The sequence below is a fragment of the Canis aureus genome, chromosome 20 (assembly GCF_053574225.1).
Source record: "Canis aureus isolate CA01 chromosome 20, VMU_Caureus_v.1.0, whole genome shotgun sequence".
Lineage (NCBI taxonomy): Eukaryota > Metazoa > Chordata > Mammalia > Carnivora > Canidae > Canis > Canis aureus.
This window is the reverse complement of record NC_135630.1, coordinates 47,677,607-47,695,023: the sequence shown is the minus strand read 5'-3', so window position 1 is coordinate 47,695,023 and position 17,417 is coordinate 47,677,607. Positions and strand designations below refer to the sequence as shown.

Below are 17,417 nucleotides of genomic sequence, written 5' to 3'. Positions count from 1 at the left end.
ATTCCCTGTGAGTGTTGGGTGAGGTTCATGGAGTCAAAGCCTGTGAAAGTATATGAAGTCCCCTTTAGGTGAGATCCTTATGGGTTTGGCACTCCCAAGCTAGCTCATCCACATCCTCTAGCAATTTTTAAGATTTTTTAGCTTCATCTTTCCAGCTAAGATGATATCTAGTGTTGTCTACCTCGAGGCAGTAAATGCTCGACCTTGTTTCTCCCTGAAAACATCGTGTCTTCCTCAGAGTTCAGGTTACTTGGTGTCCCTGCAACTCTAGTTCCTTAATGTGTTTAAGAAAAGTCATTAATTTTCAATTTGTATAGCTTTGTCCTTACTATGAGACTGGAGCAACACTCTTTCTCTTTCTTTACATCTCTGAGATTAAAACACTTATCTTGATTTTACTCATCATCTGTGCCATTTTTTGTCTTTATTCACCACCACCATGTTTCTCAGGATTTACTATGCATAAGAATCAACTGAGAAGTATGTTAATAATATGATTTTCTGTGTCCCACTCCAGAAATTGTGATTCAGTAGTCTCAGGTAGACAAAAAGAACTTGTGTATCGGAAAAGTTCCCCAGAGGGGCCCCATGCTAAAAATGAATTTGGAAGACAGTATCTTCTCAAAAGTAAACTCTCCTTGAGGAATGGCAGCTTGCTCATCTTTATTATTTATTTATTTATTTATTTATTTATTTATTTATTTATTTATTTATTTATTTATTGTTTTAGATTTTATTTATTTGAGAGAGAATCTGCATGAGCAGCAGGAAGGAGCAGAGGGAGAAGCAGATTCCCTGATGAGAAGGGAGCCTAACTGGGGCTCTATCTCAGGACTCTGAGATCACACCCTGAGCTGAAGGCAGATGCTTAACTGACTGAGTCACTCAGTCACCTTGCTTGCTCATCTTTATATTTCCCATTGTGTCCAGGTAGATGCCTTATATATGATAGCTTCTCAATAAATGTGAAAAATATGCATTGAATTTAAATTACTTGCATAGGAGCTGAGTGGGAAGAAATTTCCCCTGATAAAATATCCTATGTTTTTGAAACCTATCCATAATACAAGGTTCAGCTGAAGTTCCAAATCTTCCCACCATCTTCTCAGAGTACATAGCATTGGAAGAGTTTGGAGGCAGTGAGTCAAAAACTTGCTTTTAACTTCTAGTTTTAGCTTCTAGTTTTGTCAGTAGTTATGTGATTTGGCTAAAACACTTAAACTCTTCTGCAATTAATTTTTGGCTTTGACTAACAAAATATAAGAATGGAGTAGACTTGGATCATAAACATGAATAATCATGAAAATCATTTGGGGAGGTGTTTATTTTTACTCCTGGTATATGAATATATATATATATATATATATATATATATATATATATATATAAACACACACCTATGTTATACATACATACACATACATATATGCACAAATATACAATAAACATATTGTTTACATTATATATTGTATATATAATTACAGATTCCAGTGCCTTCATCCATAGAGATGCTGAATCAGTAATCTCAAGTGTTTTTTATTTTTTATTTTTATTTTAACCTCTCTAGATGATTCCAATGATCAGTGATGTTTGGAAACCAATTAGATGCTTCAAAAATTCTCAAGTCCAGCCATCTATCTCCCTTTACTCAACTTCATCTGATGGCCATGCACTACCAAAGAGTAGTGACTAAAAATATAACATATTCAGGTTTCATTTTTCATTTATATTACCATCCTCAATACAGTGCAATATGCTTAGTGATAGAAAATATGTTCTATTTTTCTCTTGAATTGGGTTTTTAGCACAGTTTATACAATCCAGCAAGCAAGTTAGTAAACTTTTGTTGATTGATAGATTAAAAGTAGCCAGAAGTTAGAAGTCAAGGAGGAAAGGGAAGTTAGAGATGGGTGAGGAGACATAGCTGTCTTGGTCTTAGTCCTATGAATAGAATATCTTGGCAGGGGGGTTTTAAATAGATCGGATAGGTGACAAAGGAGAATTGGCAGAGAAGAAGGTGGCAGTAGTCAAGGTAACTAACCAGTTGATGAGCATCTGAGTTGGGAGTTTCCAGAATGTGGAGGAGGAAATGACACATGTGAGTATGTGAGGGAGGAGTATGAGAAAGGAAGGGAGAGCTAATGAGGGGAGGCCACTGCATTTCTAAAGACTAATGGCAATTTTCAGAGAGAGAAAGAGAACAGTCTGGAGTTGGGAATGAGCAAACGTGTAGCACAAAGACTCCAGAAAGCTTTAATTCCTGGAGCTCAAAAGAAGTTCAATTTTTATATGAAAGGCAGCTGCCCTGGATATCAGCTGGGTTCTGCAGCCATCTTTGTGAAAGTGAGACATGAACTCCTGCTGTGTAAAACCAGTGATATTTGGGAATCAATGGCATAGCCTAAGCCTAATCTATCCTCCCTGAAAAAAGCCATAATAGAATTTATATGGGATATTATTATTGATCCTGATGGATCAATCAATTTGAGTTAGTAGTAAAATAAGACCCCAGGTATCTGAATGAATTTGCCTATTGAATGGATTTGTGTATTGCCATTATTGCTAATTATGAAGAACATTTTGCTCAAAATGAAAAACGTGAATTTCAAAATTTGACTTAACCATTAGTTATGAGAAGTAAATGCTCCTCAGGAGAGGCCATGTTTCCTACCAAGTAAGAAAGTGGGATTTTGATTGACTTCATCAATTTTATTAGTATAGTAGCATTAGGATGTATATCCCATAAGATATTTAAAAATAAAGTTTGTGACTCAATACTGAAGTCTCACTGCAAGGACTGGAGTGAGCAAAGATCAACGACTTTGAATGGTCTTATTCAGAAATTACCATGGTGTCCTTGTTTCCTTGCAAAGGAGAATCAGTATTCGGTTGTTATGCCAAAGAAATGAATTCCTTTATTTTTTTATGAATTCCTTTTTAAAAGGTGTACCATATTGTATAGTTGCAGCCCAGAGATGACTGATCCTCTGAAGAGGTAGTCATCAGAGAAGACACAGCCGTAGATTAGAAAGTTCACGTCTGAGAGGCAGTAGTGTTAGTGCTGTTAGTGTAACAGATATATTTGAGGGAGGGCAAACTTTGGCTTTAAATAAGTACAGGAGCAAAGATGTTGGGCCCTTAAGACAGAAGAAGGGGCCAGCATCATAAATTATGGAACCCAGAGAGGAGATTCTTTTGTTGGCCAAACCACACTCCCTTAGCCTCTTTGTTCCAGGTTTATCATAAATTCTATGGGAGAGAAATAGATTTCAGAACCTCTTATGTATACTTTCTAGTTCACTGTATTTTAACATGTATCTAGGTAGCGTTATCAAGTATGGAGTTATTTGATCTTAGTAAAATTTTTGGTCGTCTCTTTAAAGTTTTAAATAAAAGCACAACTCCAGGTACCACTGAATGAAGATACTGGAATTAGGAATAATTTACTCAATACTCATGGTTGGGCAGCCCGGGTGGCCCAGCGGTTTAGTGCCACCTTCAGCCTAGGGCCTGATCCTGGAGATCTAGGATTGAGTCCCATGTCGGGCTCCCTGCATGGAGCCTGCTTCTCCCTCTGCCTGTGTCTCTGCCTCTCTCTCTCTCTCTCTCTCTCATGAATAAATAAATAAATAATTTTAAAAAAATACTCATGGTCAAGGTTGTGGTGCTGAAGTCAGTACTGCAGAGTAGATTCTGCTGTTTTATTGTTTGGCTGCATAACAACCATCAACCATTCTTAATTTTACTGGAACTTTTGGGATAATTTTTTCTTTTCATTTAGTGGGCAATTGGGTAGAAATATCAGTCATGTGTTTTGTGTGACCTCGGTGAAAGCCAAGCACAGAACTCCAGCTGATTCATCTTGCCTAGAAACTTGAGCTGAGTCAAGAAAAAAGTTGTTTGAAGTTCATTTACTCCAGCATTTGGACCCAGAAGCCAGTTGAGGTGTTGAACTGCCTTGGTTTGTGGTTCTTCCTGTTCTTTCTCAAAGCCTAGTCTTGTCTTTTCTGTTTTTTTTTTTTTTTGCAAATAAAATTATATATTTAAAGTATACTATATGTTTACTTGATATATGTATATATTGTGAAGTGATTCCCATAATTAGCAGACATCACCTAATATAGTTGCCTTTTTTTTGGTGAGAATATTTATGATTTACTCTTTTAACAAATTTCAAAAATACAGTACGTGTTATTAACTATACTCATCATGTTATACATTAGACTTTCAGAAATTATTCATCTTATAACTGAACATTTGTATCTTTTAATAGCTTCAAAGCCTTCTTTTCCATTTTCCCCTTTATTCTGTGAAGCACTTGATACCCTTCCAATAAATTATATATATATATATATATATATATATATATATATATATATATATTTAAAGATTTATTTATTATTTTAGACAGAGGAGAGAGGTGGGGGAGAGAGGCAGAGAGAGAGAGAGAGAGAGAGAGAGAGAATCTCAAGCTGACTCCCTGCTGAACATGGAGCCTGATGCAGGTCTCCATCTCTCAACCCACAGATCATGACCGGAGTGTTGGATGCTCAACCAACTGAGCCACCCAGGTGCCCCAAATAAGTCATATTTTTAAGTTCACCAAAATTTATCTTTGATGTTGAACTCTTTGCAAATGTAGTGCAAACTCTTTTAGTAAATACAGTGAGTAAGTCTCAGAGGAGAGTGATTTATCTCAACTGGAACTTCATATTATAAAGGCCAACAGGAGGGCAAACAGGAGGAAGAGAAATATCAGACACAGTTTCGTTACTTGTGGGCCTTTCAAATACTCCTTGCTGGCTATGTTAGTTCAGTGTGGAGTCCACTCACATTAGGTCCATCCTTCTAATGTCAGTTTATGGGATCAAGTGCTACAAATATTATCTGACCAGATTCAATGAGCATTGGTTTGCCTTTAGTCACATTGGCTATACAGATGATGGAGCCAACAAAGGTCAAAGAGGATGAGCAATCAGGTCTCATAGGCAAGCAGGCTATAGATGTCAAGCAATAGGAAATATAGACTCAAGATATGAGAGTGGGCATTAAAAAGGGCAGGCACTCAGGTGCACAGATGATATAAAATTTATTCAAGAGTCCAAAGCAGAGCACCTGAGCACCATGTGATGTGCAGCTAAGCAAAGGCATAGATACTGGAGTGCCTTTTCTCACATTCCTCCACTTACTAGCATTGTGACCTAGGCAAGTTACATAGTTTCTCATCTCTTGGTGCCTCTGTCTCCTCATGCATAAAATAGGAACAATTGTAATACCTACCTTATGCATATTTACTGAGGAGTAAGTGAGTTAATAGAAATACAGCCCTTAGAGCAGTGCTTGGTGCATTTAATAAATATGATATATAAATAATCGTGTTAAATAAATATGAACTATTAAAAGTTATTGGTAAATACAGTTCTACAGTCAACTTCTATTCAGGCACTTGACTCCGTGTGGGAAGGAAGAGTAAAGAGCACTTAGTTGGAATCAGCACTGAGTGGGTGAGGATCCAGGAATGCTGGATCCTGGATTCCCAAATACAAGCCTGAATTTAGAGACAAATGAGTGTGGCATAATACACCCTGGAGGGAAACTTGCTTAACCCACAGGGGAGAGACCTAGATATAATTGTCATTCATTTCTCACCTTTTACTTTCATTATTATTTTTTAAAAATCTGCTCCTCTATAGTGGCAGGCAAATTTCTAACCTCTTTGAGCATCTATAGGTTAGATACATACTCTGTGTAAAATGAAATTACCTGTATGAAAGCATTTTGCACAATTATATGAAGTTTGTATTATTTAGGACTCTTTCAGTTGCAAGTGATGGAAACTCAAACTACCTAAGAAAATAATTAATAGGCTAGATGAAACTGGACAGGATGTTGAGTTTTTCATAGGACTGAATGACATGCTGTAGGAACCTAGTCCTTAGAGCCTGGAACCAGGTATTCAAGGTTTCCTAGAATTTTTCTTTTTCCTTATCACTAAAACTACTTTGTGGCACAACTCCAGAGGGAACTGTTCACATGGTATTCCAGAGGAATGGCATGTAAGGGACAAGGTGACGTAACAGATGAATGTAACAGATGCCCTTTGGAGATGTGACAAAGTTTCATCTCTGATTTTGCTTCTTTTTGTACCTTTTTCTCTTTGATGCCACATAGGAGTCTTCCCTAAGGCTGGGAAATATGCTCTACATATTGGCCACAAACACCTTTAGCTTGTATCCTTCCAAAATGGTAACAGAAAGAAAACAGGATCTTTCTTGTAGGTTTAAGAAGAAAATTCCCAAGAAGGATTTGGATTGGCCTGAACTGGGTCACATACCTATTCCTAAACCACTGTGGCCTAGGGGATTGGGTTCTCTGATTGCAGGAGCCTGGATCATATTTAAGATTATACATAGGAAATATGGGGAGCATTTGGGATTGAAAACCCAAAGAAGGGAAATATGAAAGACAAGTTAGTGTTACCATAGTCCACTGTAAACAAAAGCATTATTATTTCCTGATGTTTAAGATTATTCATCACCCTTCCAGCCAACATTAATGTGAAGAGTGTGTGTGTAATAGTGTAGTTATGTACCTATGCGACATATATTAAGCTAAGATTTTCCTACTGGGAAAATAGGCTTGCTGAATTAAGATACTTCACCACAGCTGTGCTGTTTTTCTTCACCATTACCCATTAGGAGCACTCAAATATCGCCATGAATGAGAAATTACTTTTCCATATACTATCTTCATGTGGGCACGCTTTTTAACAATCCTGAAAAGAGCTGGTAACTATCTCTGTTACTAAGTGGGAAAAAGGTGAAAGTGGGAATTCAACAGGCATTCATTTGCTTAGTAAGTCTCCTGAGTGTGCTCACAATACCAGGAGTCAGTATGGCTTCAGGAAGGAAGCGTGTGTTTATCAGATGTTCTTGCTAAGGCGCATAAGCAAATAGTACTGGGACTGTGGAAATGATATGTGGATATGTTTCTAGAAATTTAAACAGGAGTATTATTCAGTGTGCAGAAGCCTTGGGCTGGGAACTGATAACCCTTTGGGGGCTGCTAGAAAGATCAGATATGTATAGATGAATAATAGCATGCATAAAAACTGAAGGTGAACTGGTAGTCAATCCAAATTTAATATAACAATAAAGAGTGGCTCCTCTTTCCCCTCCAATTTTTTTTACTAATCATTTGTAAGTTTCTGTTTTAAACACCATTCTTTCTAGGCTATATATAACCTTTTTGATAGAGTTTTACTCTTTCATTTTCTTTACATCTGGAATTTTTATTGCTATTATGGTCTTCACTTTATAGATAAGGAAACTGGCATAGAGAGGTTAAGAATCTTGACCAAGCTTGCAAGGCTGGCTAGTGGCAGAGTCAGGATATGGACCAAGATAGGCTAGCTCCAGAGCATATGCTATTCTATCTTGCTGCATTTTCACTAATTCAAGGTCAATGTTTGAAATCTAGTGCATAGTCAAATTCTCCTTTTGCAGGACAGTTTTTGCATGATCAGATAAGATCATTGTATTCATCCCTTTGTTAAATGTAGCAATAAGATTATAATTTTTTTGAACATGGATGTGTTCCAAACACAGGTATAATTTGAGTGTTAGAATGGTCTCATCCTTTTACTAGCTGTGTGAATATAGGTATACTCAGATTCTTCATTCGAAACACAGGGAACATACCACCTGCTTGACATGTCTTGCAAATTACTTGGAGAAAGAGAGATAGGAAGTGTGAATTGAGGAAGCATTAAGAATATCTGCATCATGGAAATGAAGCAAATTGAAACCAACACCAGCTTCTCACGACCTTTTGCCACCTCATTTTCCCAGTTTTTCCTGTCTAATTTAGATCATAAACCCTCCAGTCAGAAACCATCACCCCTTATATGGAGTACTATGAGTGGTGTCACTATTTAATAAAAACACAAGAAGCAGCTGCAAAGGTTTGAAATTAAATCTAAAAACCTAAGGTGAAAGTTATATTGAGTTCCAACTTTAGTTCATTACAGCAAAGTTAAGATAAGGCCATGGATTTATTTTCTTCATTCTCCTAAAACTAGTGGAAGGTAGCAATTAAGAGAATGTGGTCCAGAGTCAGATTTCCTGTGTAACAATTCTGGCTTGGCTTCTTAACAATTATACAATGTTTTGAACAAACCATATTTTATAGATTCTGTGAAATGCAATGTTTTACATTTTTACATCTTGGAAATTGAGATTCCTTATGCAATGAATGATATTCTATGATCATCATTGCCCATGTGGCAGCTAAGACATAGCTGGCATTGCCTGAGCATGTTTATGTGCTCAAGTGTGCATGGGCACACACACACACGTGCATACACACTTGGTCACTGCTGTTCATGTTGTCATCAGTTGACCTGAGTTATGGGCATCGATGTTAATGCACATGCTCAGTTAATTTGCTATTTAAACTATCTTCAGAAAAATGACACAATGCATTTGGCTTTAAGACAAAAAGTTATTGTATATGCAGAAACAGTAGTGGGGTTTAAATTTGATATTTATGAAGCAACTATTCATCATTAGAGGAACAATTGTTATGCCAGGTTTTCTCACAAAGAAAAAAGAGTGCTTTATGATATCCAAGAAAGGAAAATACCCTCAGGTTGTTGAAACTGTGTTCCTTTTGTTACTGAGGTGCAGCAAAAGGATTGCTTATCATACACCAAGTCATGCAACTGAAAGCCGGGGAAATCCCACATCCCTTGGTATATTGAGAAAAAATTGCAAAGGAGAGAGAGGCTGATATAACAGAAGAGCATTTCCAACAAGTATACAATAAAAATTTGAAGTGACAAGAAAATATTATATCAGAATGTATTTGGCAGCATTTCCCCCCTTATTCATTTGTATATTTAAAAAATCACGATGTGCTCTTGGCTTCCTTGAAATGATGAAATATAGAATATCTCATAGGCTATGTGAGGATTAAATGAAATAACGTAGGTAAAGTGTTATTGCTGTGCTTGGTAGAGTGTAATACATGTTGATCATTATTATCATCACCAAATTACAAAGGCCTTTCATTTTCATATGTGCTCTCTAATAGAAAAATGGGGATTGGAAACAATTCAGGTGGGATACATTTCATTTGAAAATAAAATGCAGTTTTGTGATCTCAGGGAGAGCTCGGAAAAGGTTAATAGGCAATATGAAGTGAGGTGTTTCACAAGTGAAGGGATGAGTGAAGTAAAGTCTTTTCACAGTGTGGCCAACATGGGATGACTTTTCCTTTCTTTGACTAGAAGCTACTCTGGTACTACCTTAAAAAATTGCTGCCTGGTTACATGAGACACACAGCCTCAGCTGTGTTTCCATAGCCAAGAAAATTTGAGACATCTCTATGTACCACCTTGGTGTTTTATTCAAAAGTGTAGTGTTAATTTCAGTGTACCATTTCACAAAAAAAAAAAATTCATAGCTTTAGAATTTGTGATTTTAGCAGCTATTTGGAGCTGCAAGCACATTTAAGGATTTTATTGAAAAGTTCTCAAGTAAACAAATGTGGGCCTCAGCTCAGTGAATTTACACAATGTTCAAGTACACAGATGAATTCAACCTCTGAATTTTAATTTTCATCTAACTTAAGCTGTTTCATTCCTCAAAACATAAAAGGAAGACTTATAAAGTCATGAGTGACACTAATTGGGATGTGATTTTTTTCAGAATCTATTTCCTGGTTAGAAAAATCAACATTTTGAGATACATTCCCAAAGTGTCTTTTAGATAGTGTGCAAGAATCTCTATTAAAAGTTAATTCTTTTTTTTTTTAAATTAACTTTTGAAGTCTGAAATATCTACTTGAATATATTTGATTTTCATTTGTCAAGATAACTAAATGCAGAAAAATGGAGTAAAGGCATGTCATACACCACTCCTTTGTCACACACAAACATTTTTTAAGTTAATATTTGTTGTTTTTTAAAGATTTTATTTATTTATTCATGAGAGACACACACACACACAGAGGCAGAGATATAAGGCAGAGGGAGAAGCAGGCTCCTGCAGGGAGCTCAATACAGGACTCCGTCCCTGGACGGGGGATCATGCCTTGAGCCAAAGGCAGATGCTCAATACTGACCCACCCAAGTGTCCCTGTGTGTACTTAACTTTTACCACTTTTGTTATTTCAAGAGAAAGAAGATGATAACATATGATAGTTGAGATCTTAGGAGTGAAAAATCTCTCTTAAGGACAGAGGAATTACGGAAATTTTAGTGCAAAGATAATTCTGGGCTCATTCATTTGGCCAAATTATTTTGTCTTGCTTTTGCATTATAATTTTGATTGTCAAACTCTAATTTCTTTTCTAGTCCTGAAAACTATCTAGAAATATTTGGCTACTAAGTACCATAATAACTGTGTCACAAAACAGTTGTTCAGTAATAAAGTTACCAGTCATGATACACTATCTCTGGATTAGTGGACTTGTGTGTGTGTGTGTGTGTGTGTGTGTGTGTGTGTGTGTGTGATTGCAATTTAACTTGATGTGTTCACTCATTAATCTTAGCAAGGTTATCCTTTTAAAAGGTGGAGAGTGAAGAAAAATGCTGCTCTGGAATTCTTTTTTTTTAAGATTTATTTATTTATTTTAGAAAGAGAGAGGGCAGGGTTGGGAGGGGGCACAGAGGGAGAGAGAGAATCTCAAACAGACTCCCCACTGAGCATAGAGCCTGATACTAGGCTCTATCCCATGACCCTGTGATCATGACCTGGACCAAAATCAAGAATTGAATGCCTAACTAACAAGCCACCTAGGTGCCCATGCTCTGGGACTTCTTTGCTGACTTAAAATTTTCCCTCAATGTCCAAGTAAGAAATGTCTTTTTAGTATAAGCTACTCAAGAAGAATCTTCTTTTTTCACCTTTGGTTTTTTAATTTTCCTGAAGGGTCAGATAGATAAACCTGCTGATAAACATGACTGCTGAATATGATCCAGTTCTTCAAATTTATACTGATAATCGATCTTTCAAGATAGAAAAGAAAACAATTTTCCTTTTCATTTTATACTTCCTCTAAATTTTGTTTAAGAAAAAAAAAAAGCGTTGGTATAAAACTCTAACCAATGATGGTAGAACTTTCCCAAAATGTTGCCTTTCATTATTATTTATTTGGTATGAAGTACTTTGACTAGTGTTAGATAAATTACAGAATGGAAGGGAATTTTAAGAAAACAACAATTCAAGTGTTTTGTTGTCTCTTTCCATTTGATGGTCTACTCTATTTTTAGAAGTCCCTTTTAAGCTCTGGGATTGTAAAACAATTACCTTTCAAAGCACTGAAGTGCAACCTGAATATAGTTAACACCTCATCTGGCTTCCAGGGTGTAAATTAACCTTGTCTACAGGCCATCAGGAACACTTAATGTTCTTTATTTGTGAATCATCAACTTTCCAAAATTTGACTAAGTATAATAAATGATAAGCAATGTAACAAATTCTTGAATACAATTAGGAAACAAGGCATTAGTTTCATGATTTTATTACAATGTGGAATACACCTTTCCCTGATCAGTTTATGCATTAATTCCTTTTCAGAAGGGCCCCCCAGTAATGTAAGGAATCAGTTTATGCATTAATTCCTTTCAGATGGCCCCCCAATAATGTAAGGAATCAGTATCCACCCACCTCCTGTCACTTCAAATGCACACATATTGACAGAAAATCCAGGGGCCCCAAAATGTTCCCACACCAGCCCACAGATCTGGGAAGGAGACAGCAGTAGGCACAGAATAGCAAATCAGGAAGGAAAGCGTAGTCTCAAAGTCTCTGCCACAGGAAGGTCCCACCAGGATAATTTTCTAGTGGAATGCTTGAGTAATACATGGATTTGATTTCTCCATTAACTAAAATTTAAAAACTTTTGTTGTCTCTTTCCTCTTTTCCTTCCTTCCTCTTTCTCTCCTTTCTCTGTCCTTTCTCTGTTTCTTTCTACTTCTGGTCTCTTTTTCTATCTCGGTTCTTCTGCTATCCCTTCTTCTCCTATTCTTTGTTTATGTATTCTTCCTTTAAAAGCACATTTCATCTATGACACATCAGTATACACATCATTATAGTTCTCTGTCTCCAGCCCTGATCTCTTTTAACTCTAATCTGCCATTCCCATCTGGCTGTTGCATACTTGCATCTATGGTTCTTTAAATACTTAAGATTCCTCTTGTTGTCTGTTAAATTTATCAGAGGAATGATACTCCTCATTCTTCAAAGCAGCTCTTGATCTTCTCTTTTCTATTATCAATGAATGTTCTCACCAATCTTTCGTTACCTCAGCCTCAAATCTTGAAGTAAACCTTGAGTTTTCTTACTACATCCAATCAGGCATGAGTCCTCCTGACTCTTCTTTTGTTATATCCTTAGATCCATCTTTTAATTTTTATTTCTAATATCAAGTAGTAGACCCTTATTATCATTCATCTAATTTGGTCTTCTCACTTCCTTTTCTGGTCTTTACTAATCTACCCTCCAAGTCAAGATATCTATAAAACACAAGATTTCTAACATAGCACAAGAATCATTTTATCCCCTCATCAAAAGCCTTCAATGAGAACCAAGAATACACAAGACGGAGAGTTGAAAACAAAGTTGAGTATGTATAATACTAGATCAATATATATTATAAATGATTTATACCACAATATATAAAATGCAATTCAGACACTATGGTACTTAAGCAAAAGTAGACAAATAGAGTAGATGGAAAAATTGCAAAGCAGTCAGTCTGGTATGATAAAAGAACTCTAAGTACAGACATCACAGAGAGTCCAGAAATGGACTTACACTACCAGTCCCTTGATTAATGAGAAAGATAAAAAAAAAAAAAAGAGAGAGAGAAAGATAATGCTGTGGTGTGATGTGGAAGGTTGGCCTTCTCAATAGGTGCTGCTGGATCAATCGAATATCCATGTGGGAAAAAAAGAAATGTTGACCCCTTTCTCACATTATAGAAAACCAATTTTAGATGGGGCATAGAGCTAAACATAGAAAAAACAACCAAAGAAACACACATGAAAAATTAACTAAAAAGCAAATTAATAATAAATCAGATTGTGTTAAAATTAAGAAATATAAAGAAGTGAAAATGCACACCACAGAGTGAAAGAAGATGTTTGCAATACATCTATCTGACATTGGAGTAGTATAACATATATAACAAATTCCTACAAAATAATAAGAAAAAAACAAGTAACTTAGTAGGAAAATGGGCAAAAGACTTTAACAGGTAGTAAAAGAGCATTTATATACATGAAGAAATGCCAATATACACATGAAGAAATGCTACATTTTATTAGAGACTTAAGGAACTGCAAACTAGAACCTCAGTAAAGTACTATACACATCAACCAGGATGGGTAAACCCAAATAATACCAGTGCTGGAAGAAACATGAAAGAGGTAGAACTTTTATAATCCCTGCCAGAAATGCAGAATTTATACAATTACTTTGAAAGACTGTTTGGCAGTTGTCAACTAAAGTTGAGTTTATGTATACTCTCTGACCCAGAGGTAGGTAGATAGTATTGTAGGTAAATAACCAAGAGAAATAGGTAAGCAAGTGCATTAAAAGATATGTATAAGAATATTCATAGCAGCACTATTAATAATAGTCTCAAATGGAAAGCTACCCCAGTGTCCATCAATAATAAAATAATGAATACCTTTTATTTCATTTCTTAATATACACACATTCTGCCAACACTTTGGAAGCCATTATCTTCCATAAACATTCTTTCTTTGTACTTACTTTGCACTCCCCTAAAGTACTATGCATGGTGGATCCAGTGAAATTCCATGATCTTGGGGCATCCAAAAAACTATGTGCAAATGGAGCAACAAAACATAGTAGAGACATTTTGTCAAACTCCTTTGCTTACGCACATGCTCCATTGTATCACTGGACTTCACTTATAAAACACAAGTTCATGGATAAAATTATTAAGAATTTCAGCAGCAGAGCAATAAACTAAGCATGGGCATGAGTTAGGAGAGTTCCTGTGAACCCAGCCTTTCATGTTAATCATCCTTTAATAAAGAGTTTATTAGAAGCAAAGTAAACAAATATCTCTGCTGGCTTCTTCATTATTGAACAAATAAAGTTGAATCCTTTAGGCTAAAATAGTTTTGAAAATTTGGGGTTGAACTCTAGCTTGCTCATCTTTCATTTTCCTCTCTACACACTAATTCTCCCTCAATACTGATGCATCTCAAAACCTGAGATTTATCTTTCACTTCTTTCTCAATTCCTCACAGCAGATCTGATTGCCTTAGTTTCACATATGCATCCACTTTCCAACGGAGATTAATTATTCTAAAATAAAACCCATATGGGGTGCCTGGATGGCTCAGTCAGTTAAGCAACGGATTCTTGATTTTGGCTCTGGTCATGATATCAGGATTGTGAGATCAAGCTCTGCCTCTGGCTCCTCACTGGCCATGGAACCTGCTTTAGATTCTCTCTCTCCCTCTGCTTCTGGGTTATCTGCCCCCCTGTCAACCCTAATCTCTCCCTCTCTAAATAAATAAATAAATAAATAAGCCCATGGTACCCGGGCTCCTACGATAGGTGCCTAATCTAATAAACCAGCAATATGCTACAGAGCAAATGAAAGCCAGTGCCAAACAGCCTAGGGCTGAGGGTGTAGGGAAACTTCCATTCACCCTTCTTCCGTGATTCCCCACAGTCATTCTCTGAATAGTAGCCATTGTACCCTTTATAAAATGCCCAATCACTCTTACTCAATTTCACTCTAGAGAATGATATCCAGACCTTCTACTCTGAACCAGGAGACCCTGTTCACATACCTCTCCATCCTCATCTCTCTCCTGTTTACTCCACCTCGGTCTCCCTGACCCACTTAGGGCTAATTCCTAGCTTTTAAATTTGCCTAATTTTTCCTGTTAGAATGCACATTTTCACACAGCTATTACCTTCCTGTTAGAATGCAGATCAAAAGTCCCCTCCCTGAAGACATCTTTGCCTACCACCAAATATGAAGTAGCTCTTTCCCACCAATTCTGGTCATTGTTAACATAGCACCAAACTTTTTCCTCCTAGCACTTACCACCACTGGCAGTGATTCAATTGATGATTTTGTTTACTTATTTAATGTCTTTGTCTTCTCTCTAGAGTATAAGCTCCAGGCTATCCTGTTCACAGACAAGGACAACCTTTGGCACATAGTATATGCTGAAAAATATTACATCTCATCACTTGCTTTTGGAAGGGTGATTGAAAGCTCTCCTCATCCTCTTGGTTAGTTTTGACATTATTATTATTATTATTATTATTATTATTATTTATTATTATTATTATTATTATTATTATTATTATTTTCCCATTTATACTTCTCAGCCAGCTAGCAGGTTTTTATTTTTGTGAGGGGATAGATAGTAAGAGGCATATGAGACAGAAAACTAGGGCTTATGGCTGGGACTGGAGAGTGGGAAAACGGAGAGTAGTTATATATGTTCTGGAGAAAATCTTTTTATTTCTGGGAAAGAGAAAAGTATTGTTTAAATTGGATTTTGGAGACTTCTGTTTTATGAGGTGCCATCTAACCCTGTTTCCCTTTTCCTCAGAAAAACATTAGTAAAGCCTACATGACTCATGAAGCATTTTGGAGGTTTTAGGGGGAAGGGAGGATTGTCCCATCATGTGCTAATATGGGGTTTGTATATAAGGCAAGTGTAGGGAGCCTAAACAACCTGTACTCTTTCAGGTTATGCTACTCTCCTTCAACCAATATGGACTGCTAAATTTGTTAAAAAAAAAAAAAAAAAAAGCTTTTTTTTTTTTTTTTTTTTTTTTTTTTTGGTCTATTCTATTTGTAATATTGTTGCCGGACATTCTTTCCTAGGCAGCCTACCATGGAAAATAATTTATGGGTAAGAGCAAGAGTCTGACCTCTTTTAAAGTACAGCTCTATCCCTCTCATTTTCTCTTGTTCTGTCTTGCCTGCATTCTGAAAACAGGCTTTGACCCATGGTATGGAAAGTGGATGCTGAAGACCTGGAAGGTATACTGAAGACATCAGATTTAGATCATCCCATTTTAGAAATCTCATTTGATAGGGAACTTCTCTCTCCTAGGACCTGTGCAGCAAATCCAGCAAAGGATTCTGATTAGCTTCCCTTGGGTTTTTTGGGGGGATTGAGGGAAATAGGTTCTATAATTGATCAGACCTGGATCATATGCTGAATCTGACTCTAAGGTAGAATCCATTAACAGAAAGCAGTGCTCACAAAAAGTGTTGGGCTATCAAAATAATAGATTTCATAGTCTCCTAGAGTCCTCTTTGCTGGGTCAGAAGATCTAGAAACCAGGGTACTAACGGCATAGACAACCAGCCTTCTAAAGGTATCAACAGCCTTCTAAAATTCTTGGAATTCCCAGAATCAACTTTAGGTTAAGGCATAATTTTGAGGGTAGACTTGCACATTATATGGCTGTAAGGGATCATGAGGAAGAGGATGCTGAGCAGAGTGAGAAAGGCCTGGGTTTAGATCCTGGTTCTGATACATACTCTGTGCCTTGTGCAAGTTTTATCTTAGGACCCGAGTCCTCTCATTTGTGAAGGATTTTTGCATGGATGAAGTGCTTTAAGTTAAAAATTCCATGCATATATGATGTATTGAGTTTCTTACTCTTAGTCTCCAAATCACCAGAGCTTAGCTTTTTTGTGGCAGAGCCTTTCAGTGTCTGTTAGGATCATGGAACTCAACTCCCAAGGATAAGTTTAGATGCTATGTCCTTATAACCTTGTCTAGTTGTAAACTTTGGGACCTAGAGTCTAAAATAAAGTTGAGTTTTCCTGTTCAAACCAAGAGGGAGAATTAGCAGAACATTGAGACTACCAAAAGTCAGGGTGGGGAGAGCTGCTTTGAAACCCAAGTTGCCTGGGATCTACTATAAGCAGACATTTCCTGCGTTGGTGTTGAGAAAACTCTCATAATGCATTTTACAGACCTTCCTGTTTCCATTTCTTGTTTGTAGGGCTTAATACTCTGGAGGTTTAAAGATAGCTACTGAGTATATCCTAGCATATTTTATAGTTATAATACTTCTGCCTGTCACTTCCTATTTAGATCATCAAATCTTCAAGAACAAATATTCATTCATTCAGTAAACTAAATGAGAAAGAGTACATGTAGACTGGAACCACAATGTCTAGGTTTGTGTGGCAGTTTACCACTAAATAGCTGTGTGACCCTCGGCAAGTTATTTATCCTTTCCATACCTCAGTCTTTTCCTCTGTAAAATGGGGATAATCATTATATTTAACTTGTATGGTTATTTTAAGACATGAGTTTTTCAATGACAGTAAGGCAGCACTTATTATGTGGCAGGTGCTATACTATATTTACATCATCTAAGTTA

The 17,417-nt window shown here is 36.6% G+C and overlaps 1 protein-coding gene across 1 annotated transcript in view; it reads left to right on the top strand.

Moving 5' to 3' along the window:
* LOC144291778 (uncharacterized) overlaps positions 1–17,417 on the top strand; it is a 141,305-nt gene that overhangs the window by 102,229 nt on the left and 21,659 nt on the right. Inside the window, exon 4 of the mRNA XM_077861552.1 lies at positions 15,168–15,293. Coding sequence (XP_077717678.1) covers positions 15,168–15,293 — 126 coding nt within the window. The remainder of the gene's footprint in view (positions 1–15,167; positions 15,294–17,417) is intronic.